The sequence below is a fragment of the Thamnophis elegans genome, chromosome 2 (genome assembly GCF_009769535.1).
Source record: "Thamnophis elegans isolate rThaEle1 chromosome 2, rThaEle1.pri, whole genome shotgun sequence".
NCBI lineage: Eukaryota > Metazoa > Chordata > Lepidosauria > Squamata > Colubridae > Thamnophis > Thamnophis elegans.
Window position 1 is genome coordinate 82414386 of NC_045542.1, and position 10147 is coordinate 82424532.

At 32.5% G+C, this 10147-nt stretch overlaps 1 protein-coding gene and 1 long non-coding RNA gene across 6 annotated transcripts in view; one reads left to right on the forward strand and one right to left on the reverse strand.

Annotated features, from left to right (window-relative positions):
• Positions 1 to 6461, forward strand: part of AFF4 (AF4/FMR2 family member 4) — a 58275-nt gene extending 51814 nt beyond the window's left edge. For 3 of the 5 annotated variants that reach the window (XM_032211322.1, XM_032211323.1, XM_032211324.1), the window contains 4 exons: positions 348 to 441; positions 789 to 832; positions 1665 to 1885; positions 2091 to 2209. In XM_032211322.1, coding sequence (XP_032067213.1) covers positions 348 to 441; positions 789 to 832; positions 1665 to 1885; positions 2091 to 2209 — 478 coding nt within the window. Of the gene's footprint in view, positions 1 to 347; positions 442 to 788; positions 833 to 1664; positions 1886 to 2090 lie in introns of all 5 variants that reach the window. The other 2 variants (XM_032211321.1, XM_032211325.1) reach the window with 2 other exon arrangements.
• A 1615-nt stretch (positions 6462 to 8076) lies between these two features.
• On the reverse strand, positions 8077 to 9224 carry LOC116504354. The gene is made up of 2 exons (XR_004254798.1): positions 9136 to 9224; positions 8077 to 8545 (listed from the first exon to the last, which is right to left on the reverse strand). It is a non-coding gene; the product is annotated as an uncharacterized LOC116504354 (long non-coding RNA).
• Positions 9225 to 10147: the final 923 nt, after the last annotated feature.

Sequence of the window (10147 nt, forward strand, 5' to 3'; positions counted from 1 at the left end):
TAAATTAGCAAGATGGGAATAGCTAGAGGCAAAACGTATTTGGGTAGTCTTTCATTTTGTGTGTGGTCAGATAAAGCATATATTACTATTCCAGTTTAATATATGCTTATACTGGAAGCAGCACAATCACTATATAAAATAAATAATTATTTGCTTTATTATTAATTTTGGGTTTTAATACTTGCATTTCTTTCTAATCTTTATTGAAATTTAATTATTTTAATAAAAAAGCAATTTTTAAAAAGAATCTCAGTAGAAGTATAATTTCTATTTTAAAATAAATTAAAGATCAGTGAGGATCTTTTATTAGCAAATTTCTAAAGTAGTAGCTTTCTTCTTTTTATTAGTCTCAGATGCCAGTCCCTCTTATATTTAAGACTTTTCAAGCTGAAGAAGGAAAGTGCGTTAAAATATTCCAAGACACTGACTGAACATTTGAAGGTAAAAATGTGTGTTTTTTAAAAAACGTATTAACTTGTAATTTGAAAGATTGTCTTTTTCTAAATATGTTATCATTGATATATAATTCATTCATCATGCTTTTGAAAAGTTTATTGTGTCACTTATTTAATTATGCAGACATTTTTACACTTCATTTTAGTAATAATTATGCCTAGATTTGACTTCCATTCTTACTCAAATTCTTCCTAGTGTTATAACATTTATTAAATTGACTATTTCAAAGCACTTCATGGATTGATTTTTTTTTTTTTTAGAAATTTGTTGTTATAGAATGTATAGTATTTAATTTGTATTCATTTTGAAATTTGTGGATTTTTCCTAAACAGAATTCCTATAACAATTCTCAAGCCCCATCACCTGGTATGGGAAGGTAAGCATTTATGTAATGCATTTTTTTGTTTTTTGCATGAAGGCATGAATTAAACAGTGAAAACATGAAATGGATAGCTGAATTTCCAATCCAATTTTGAAGCATTATAAAAGCAGTTGTTCTATAAGGCTTTACGTTTTAATTAATTTGTGGGTAAATATTTTCTTTATATATGTTTTATATGACAGAACGTTTCTATTTTCGCCTGAAAGATTCAAACTTCTTTATGCAGACTTCTGTCAAATTTTCATAAATAAGGGGAAGGGGATTTTATTGCATAATTATATCATATACCAGAGCAATAGTAGTATCATTATAACACTAATAATATCATTGAACGCTTATAAGCAGTTTGAATGGTTTAAATAAGTGATGAACCCCAATCATAATTCAGTTTTCAGAATAAACATAAACACACACGTACATGTTTGTGTGTTTGAAAAATTAGATGGGCAAAAATTATATGCTTCCTGTCACAACTACCCTGGGCTGCACACAACAATCAAAGAAATTAATATTAAACTTTTTTTAAAAATAAAAACAAGGAGTGCTTAGTACTCTTTACATTCAGTTACCTCCTTAGAAAGGGTGCTTAAAGGAGGTTTAATACTAGATACATGGGTAATACATGGGTTTAATACATGGGTTTAATACATGGGTTTCTGCTGCAGCTACCAGGGCACAAATATTGAAATTGTATTTCTGTAGTTAATAGCAGAATGCAGGTTTTGAATTATGTAACTTTATAGCAGTTTTGTAATTTTGCATGTGTTGGTAAAATTTTCTGTTTTGCAAGTGTTAGTAAAAAAAAGGTTCCCCTTTTAATTTTTAGCAAACCTGTCAGTATGCCATCTCCAGTTTCACCGAAATTGTCTCCAGGGAATTCAGGAAATTATTCGTCAGGGTCAACTAACCCTTCAGGGAGTGCTTCTTCAGTTACTATTCCACAGAGGATACATCAGATGGCAGCCAGCTACGTCCAGGTTACTTCCAACTTTCTATATGCCACTGAAATTTGGGACCAAGCAGATCAGCTTGCCAGAGAACAAAAGGGTAAGATTGTGTTATATATATATAAGCATTGTTGCTGCTGAGTCAATTAAAGCAATAAAGCTTTGATATATTTTCCAATCTCTTTTTGAATTATAGTTTTATAAAAACTAACAAGGCATGTGACTTTTATCAATTTGTTTTGGGAGATGTCATGGGAAACAGTCTTTTTCAATTTGTTTATTTTTCTTTTCTTTTTTTTCTGTAGAATTTTTTTCAGAACTGGACAAAGTTATGGGTCCTCTGATCTTTAATGCAAGTATTATGACAGATCTGGTACATTACACCCGACAGGGATTACATTGGTTGCGTTTGGATGCCAAGTGATAACTGGATTGAAGTAAGAGGTTTGCTGCCTCTGGTTTTTTTCAACACTGTGTCATAAAAAAAAATTAAGGAAGACTGCCATAATGAAAGCAAAGAAAGTGAAATCAAAGAGAAAGGAACACTTTCCTGTGTCTCCCAGCATCATGTGTGTAAGAACCTCCAAACATTGTGTTAATGAACTTTTTCAGCTGACCCCATTTTAAAAAATATATATTTAAAAATAGTTTAAACTCTGCGATGTTTTAATGTAAGATGGATTCACTGATTTGCAATTGGATTGGAATTCTAATAATGATGCCTAACAAATCTGTTTTAAGACTTATTTATTTTAATTTGTTTTTAAAAGCTGTGTTTTGGGGTTGGTTTAAAACTTAGCTGTTTTTCCTATGAATTTTACCTAATCAAGTACTTAGTGAAGATTAAATGTAGACACTTTATTTAAGTATTTTGTGAGCTTTGTTATTCTGTAATGTCTTGTGATGGTGGAGCTTGTAAGAGAAAGGTCAGGGTTGATAGATTTTAAAGTGTAGACACACACATTTTCCTGCATATTTATGTCAACCCTTAATGATGGCCACAGTTTTATTGATGTGCTAAGTTACAAGATTATAACTTCATCATCAATTAAATCATTTGAAGTCAAAATATTCAAGTATTTGAATGGAAAATCAGTTTTGAAACACATGTTTTAACACTAATAATCTCAGTATGTTACAAAATATTGCATTTAATGCAATATTCAGTGTGTTGTGAATCAAAATGGACTTCGGTTTCCGAGTATAAAATAGGAATGGTTTCAGATGGACAATCTCGTACTTTGGTGCAGCCTCTTTTATTTCCTAACTTGTAATTGTTAGACACCAAAGCTTCTAACATTAGTAATTCCTTAGGTGAAACTGATGTGCTTCATCAGAAAACGCCATGTGTGACAAACATCTGTCTTTGTCAGAATTATGTAATGGACAAGACGGGGTAGAGAATAGACCTGTAAATTACAGGGACATTTTAAACTGTTCGGTCCAATTAATTTGAAACTTTGCTTTTATGCCGTTCTGTGGCACATTCATTAATGTTAAATGTTTGTGATGGGAACAGATTATTTAGTTATAATGAAATAACTGTGATCAGCAAGAATCATGCATGGAAATCTGCTTTAAGCAAGGTACCTTTTCATAGAAGGTGCTTATCTGATTAAAAGAAAAATACTGCTTTAGCGTCCCTATCATGTCTGGTGTGCCTTATGCCTTTTTAGATGAAGATTTTAAATACTGTTTACAAGACGTTTTACACTTAGGACCTGGTATCCAGTCAGTCTCCAGCAGTAAAATTATACTTCTTTTTCCTAATTCTAGTGGCTGTCATTTGTTGACAATTCATGTTGCTTGTACTTTAGAGTCAGACTCTAAACCTTTTCGTTGTGGAATTGTGATATGCTGCTTTGCCTGCCTTTGTTCCTAAAACCCACCCAGATGTGAACATGCATGTTCAAGAAAACAATTGCACTAAAATTATGTCTAGCTGTATAGCTATGTGCCAAAATGATGGCGAGTTTTGAAAGAAGGATAGAATTTTACACCAATTAGTATTGCAGTATCTTTGGGACAGTGAAAGTTCAGTAGCTTCATAAATTATAACAACTAAAGAATAGTTTGTATATTCATGGATATTTGTATCCTAATGGGATACTTGGTTTCTTTTATATCCTGATACTTCGGATCTGTTACGTTGAAGTTGCTAACCACTTGGTTTGTAATCAAAGTAATTAAAGCTTACTGTTGCACCCTGCAGCACAAGAATGAGTTGTGAGAGCAGAAGAAAAACATGTAGGCACAACCATACAGCATTTTTGTTTATACAAAAAAGTATATTGTGGTTTTGCCATTTAAGTGATTGAATTATCACTGTAAATTTACTATGTGCAAAAATCACTTTAGCTAATCAATAATGGGAAAACCCATCTGTTTATATGAAATTGCAACATACCAGTGTTCCACATACTTATGTTCCTTTCAGTCAGTGTGAGCAGCTGTCTTGGAGAAGATTTTTTAAATCACTCCCTTAGCAAACAATTTATCGTATTTACTCTTAACGCAGAGATTAAAGAGTTAAAGAAATATTTTTAGCGGGCTTTCAGTGTTTCATGTGAGCTGCTTGTGAAATTGTGAAAAGCAATTTTAAAATATATGCATTTTCATAAACTATAGAGTCAAGAGGAAGAGCACAGATTCCTGCTAGCATCAAATAATAGATAGCTAATTTTCCAAGACTAATTTTCCTGCTAATATCAAAAGTCAACATCTTTGACATTTGAAAGTGCCTGACACATTTATTATAGTAAAATCTTTACATTATCCCAGCGTGGATTATAGGCGCTCTTCTTATAAGGTGCTGCAATGATCATTTGACTAGCTTGCTTCCTTTTGTACCCATTTAACATAGACTAGCAGTAAGAAAATGTCTCTTTTTTATCTATTGTTTTTAAACTAGAATAGTATATATCAGACTGATTTTTTATATATCTCCAGATACTTCCTAAGTGTTTGTCTCTTTATTAATTTAGCAAGGCTTCTCTAGGTTTAAATGTAGACTTAAACGCAATGAATTACCTGTTGCAATAGCTGTCTTGTGGAGGTCTTATTTGGATGTCCTAAATAAATCAATTGTTTATTCATAATAAGTTGTTTGTTTTCCAATTTAAGGATCAGTCAAATTTTCAAGCAATTGAAATCAAATTATCAACTTTTAAAATACCACCTAACTTAAGAATTCAATTGTCTCAGGAGTGCATGAGTAATTTGCCAAAGTTCATTGTCAAATGTAAGGACGTAATAAACTTAAAGTTCAAAGGCAAGTGACTTTCCTTAATTTGCCTTTTATTGAGTTGGACTTAATCTATTCTGAACCCATTGCATGTACATCTTGACGACTAACATAAATTGTTCAATTATTTTTGTTTGAAAACTCTGGAATATTATATATTATCGAGTCCATGACTGAGTATTAACACATCAGTGTTTTCATATATCCCAGTGATGCGTCTTTATAAGATGGCCTAATACTTTACACCTCAGTGAGCAAAATGAATTGCTTCATCGCACATATAATTTCGATCCCCCCCCCCCCAAAAAAAAAACCTTGTTGAGTTTTAGGAGAACAATTCACAAATGGTAGGATGAAATCCACTAGAGATCTTGAAATGCTTTGTCAGAGTGTTGGCAGTGAATTTTTCAGATTGTATTGGACTGAGAGGTTATAAAAGTTTTATTTTGGGCGTTAGGAATAGGTTATAAAACAATGGACATATACCATTCTAAAATGAAGTTTTGATGGCAAATTTAGTCTGGGATCCAGTGATTTTGTACATACGTGGCTACTTCCTTTTGGATCTTAAATGAACATTCAGGGTACTAGACTAAATGACCCCAACGTGTTCAAATGCAATTTAAGTCCCTCGTCTGTAAAGAAGAGCAAATGGTTGTAGACCTTTTGACGGCAGTATGCAATTTGTAATATACGTGTTTCTAATACTATATCTATATGCCGAAATAGATGAAATTAAGCCTGTTCAAAGTTTGTTATTATCTGTGTTAGATTATAGTACATCTAACTACATCACAATATCTATTGAGTGTTGAGCCATCCTCATTTTGATGGTGGTGATAAATTTCGCATTTTATGCAGGAATGCTTTCAGTTTCTTTTAGATTGTTGAAGCTTCATTACTATGATTTTATACAAAACAACCCATGTAAGAGTGTTACGAAGCAAGTGCAGCCATATGGAGCCAATAGGTATATTTGCTTGCCGAAGGCAAGTAAGTCAAGCTGCAGCAGATAACTGTATAGTTTGCCAAATTTGCAGTTTATAGGAAATACTACTTTGCTATGTGTAATCCTTGCCCTGTAATCAACCCTGCAGTATTTTATTCAAATGGTTTAAATGGGCCTGAGCAAATCAAGCTGACTATATTTAACTAATGGAAGGAGAAAGGAACCTCCAAACATAGGATAAGAGTCTTGAATAGCAATATTTCATAAATATTTGGATCAAAAACATAATGATTTTAAATTGAGCAAAAAGCAGTATTGTGGGAAATTTTAGTTTCCAATGGTTCAATAGTATACTTTACTAGTCAACACTATTATGAACTTCATTTCCCCCCACACTGTAACTAACACAGCTTAGCTGTACAATACAAAGTGTGATGAACAGTTTTATTCTTTTAGATAAGTTCAATGTATTTATGGCATTTTATAATAGCATACGGGAGATAATTTACTAATAAATCTCACTGGAGTGAGGCTATTCTGGAAATGCAAGCATTTTCACTAAATGCGTTCATGCCCTTCGCATTTACTGATTTACAGTAAATCCAAGTTCTGAACAAATTCAGTTCATTTGTACCACCGCTTCCACTAAAAAACCTGTTGACCTGTTGAAATGTTGGCTTTGCTTCTTGGTTCTATTTAAAAACCTTTCTGGCAAAGCATTTTGTTTCTGATAATGTGACTGCCAAAATAGAATTGATGTTGGCATATTGGATTCAAAACCATTTTCTCTTAGTGAATAAATAACATCAAAACTGCAGCCACTGCCCCATGATGATTAGATTCAGATGTCTGAAAATGTGGCTGCACAGCCCAGGCATAGTCTCTGCAAGCACATTTGTATCAACTCCCTTTTAAATGGTTTTAAGAAGTTTTGTATATGGAGGATAAAGTGCTTATATATTTATAAAGATTTTTTATCTTATTTGAAATTATTTGGTAAGGAAGATTTTCTTTTAGTTTGGGCAATGGGGGTGGGGAGAGAGGTTATTTGTACCCTTTTATCTTTTTTTTAAAAAAAATCTTTCTTTAAAAAAAAAAAACCTTGAACATGCATCTTGGTACTGATTATGATCGGCAGTATGGCTGTCTGTTGTGTGCATTGTACATGCTGTGTCCATGACTTACATTTTTACTTACTATTTAGTCATCTGTTCTCAACCAAAACTAAACATATAAAACTGATTTTTCTTCCTTCCTTTCCTTTGCAATACATTTGAAATTTCAAAAGGGTACTTTGGGCTCCAAATTAGGATTTCTAAGTCAGTATATGTGCATTTCACGTATGTTAATGGTGAGCAAAGTATTATATACTAACCAGATTTTTCCCCCATATCTGTATAGTATATTCTATGTATTTTGTGGTATTGAGATTATAGAAAGTTTAGTGTCTGAAATATGCGTTTAATGTGTATTTTTAAACAAATTTATGGCAATTAAATATTTGGAGAAAAGGGTATCGCATTTCAATTTGTAAAGATCTTTTTAACTACTGTGTCATTAAAATGCTTTGTATAATGCAGAACTGTAACTGGAGAAACTAAGTTTAATAAATATCAAATAGATTTTCTGTATTAAATTTTATAAGCACTGTGCTTGAATTAATCCTTTAGCATAAACCTTTCTGCCATGGCACTGCACATTAGATCAGAAAATCTTTTCGGTTTGGGAATGGGAGCAATTGTGATCTGTCCTCTCATTTCCTGAACACAGAATAGTGGGAAGGTGATAGGACTTCCTACGATTGTCATTGAAATATTTTCATTAAGCTGACTGCAGCATTACCCACTACGCAATGAAAGTTTGAAAGCCATAGGAAAAATTAAAAAGGGAAAAAACTTGGAAGAGTGTTGGAATTGGTGGTATTTAAATGCCTGTTGTTAATAATTTAATGTTCTTTAAGTGCTTCATTAAGACTGGAAACTGCTTGAAACTGTCTAGCACTATTAATGGTTAGATAGAGTCAAAATGTTATCACTTTTGCTCAGAAGAGTCATCTGTTGGAAAAGTCCATCTGTTCTCAGAATATTTTCAGTGTGTCTTAATTGTTCTTTCTCTTTTGAATGGTATGCAAGAAAAATATCAAGTTGTAGTTGCTCTTACAAGTATTTATTTATTTTGTTTTGCACACAAAAAAATACAAATAAAGATAAAATCAGTTGAAGCTACCATAGCTTGGATAAAGCACTATTGGAACAAGATGGAAAATATAAACTAAATTAGCATATATTTCTGCCAAGTTGAAATTCTTTCATTTGTCCATACAACTGAAGCACCAATTGAAAGCTTTAAATATATATGTATATATATGTATATACACTATATTGCCAAAAGTATTCACTCAACCATCACATAATCAGAAGCAGTTGTGAGCAAATACGTTTGGCAATATAGTGTATATATATTAGGAGAGGTGACAATAAATAAAGGGGAGCATAATCCAAGGTAACAGCTTGTTCTTCTTAAGACATAATTACTCTTGCAATATTCTTAAAGAACATAGTTTGTTCCTGCAAATAAAACAAAGAATCAGTCTGATTTACTGTTTTAGGCACATTAAGATTAATCCATTTGTAGGAAAGAATCTAGTATTTTTAACTTCTGTAATATTGAAGCAAACATTGCATTACTTTGTTTCAGAAAAGCAATAGTGCCACCAGTACTTATTTAGCTCATTTTTTAGAGTTGCACATCCAAATGGGAGGTTTTTGTTGTTGATGGTAATGATGTACAATTGCAAGGAATAAGAAATGTATCAATAAAGGTAAATCAGTTTTCATGTTAGATTGTCCTAGAATTGCCTGCATTACATTTTCCAAATGTTTTAATTTCAATCTGTACTGTACTATATGAAAAATTACGTTTAATGTTTCAGTTTTAACATTAAATAGAAAATATTTGTAAATGAAGTCTAGGTTTGTAATTTCTTTTGTATTGATTTTTTTTTTTTTGCTTCTGCTAATTTACAGAGAAACATTAATTTATTTTTATCTTTCTCCTATTCAAAATGATCTGATAATTGCAGTTATCCTAAGAGTAAAAAAACACGCTGGAAGTAGTAGGAAACACTTTTCATTTTCAGGCATGAGAAGGAAATTACCTGCACACTCTTGTGAAGCATTCACTGTTATCTCTGCATGGTGCTCCAACTGGTCTTGAAAATCCCCTCCAGAAAGGTGTCGTTCTTTTGGCCTCACCAGATGAGCATTTTCTGGATGCATGAAGCACAGTGTACCTGAAACATAATTATAATCTGGCTATGATATGAAGCTGAAATCTGTTTGAACATCCAGCCCTAGAATTCTCTTCAGACCTTGTTTCAAATCCTGTCATTTCTGCATGAAATTTATACCACTTACTCTTTCTGTACAAAACTTAAGACAATTATAATTTCAAACTTGCCTGTCTCACAGAAATTCACATAACTTACATCTTAATGTCACCAATTTTCCATACTAATTTATTGACAGTATTTGCAGATTAGCTCAATTTTGAAACTCTTGTACAAAAAGAAAAGGCAAAATCCAATAAATTAAACAAGTTAAACAAATCCAAACTGTTAAACAAATATACATATACAAAGCTACTTATCACAATAAATTTCCCTGGAGCATAAGATGCCTTGGTTGTCATCAGTCTCTTTCCCAGAAAAGCCAGGGTTTGTAGCTTATCAAATAAGCCAATGTGATAGAAATTTGAGAAGAATGCCATTCCAAAAATGGAAAACATAATGCAGAAGGTTTGTCCCCAAGGTCTCTGAAGAGGACATTAAGGGAAGAGACCTTGAGTAGCCCACCCTTCCTGAACTACTGGGTAAGCCAGAAGCCATTGGAAACGGATGTAATTCCTTCCATTGAGGAAGAAGTCCAATACTGAAATAGTAATTCCAGGATATCCTGGATTCTTGATAATGGCCCCTTCTGATAACAGACATCTCTTAGGCATGATATATATATAGAAATACATTTGCCTTACAATTTTGAAATTCAAATGCCAATTACGTCCTTACCCTGAAAAAAGTAGGGCTGAACAAATTGAGAAGATTGCCAAAGCTTTCAAACCCTGAATCATCTTTTGGATCCTTTTGGGCCCATCAATTTTTTCACAAAAGG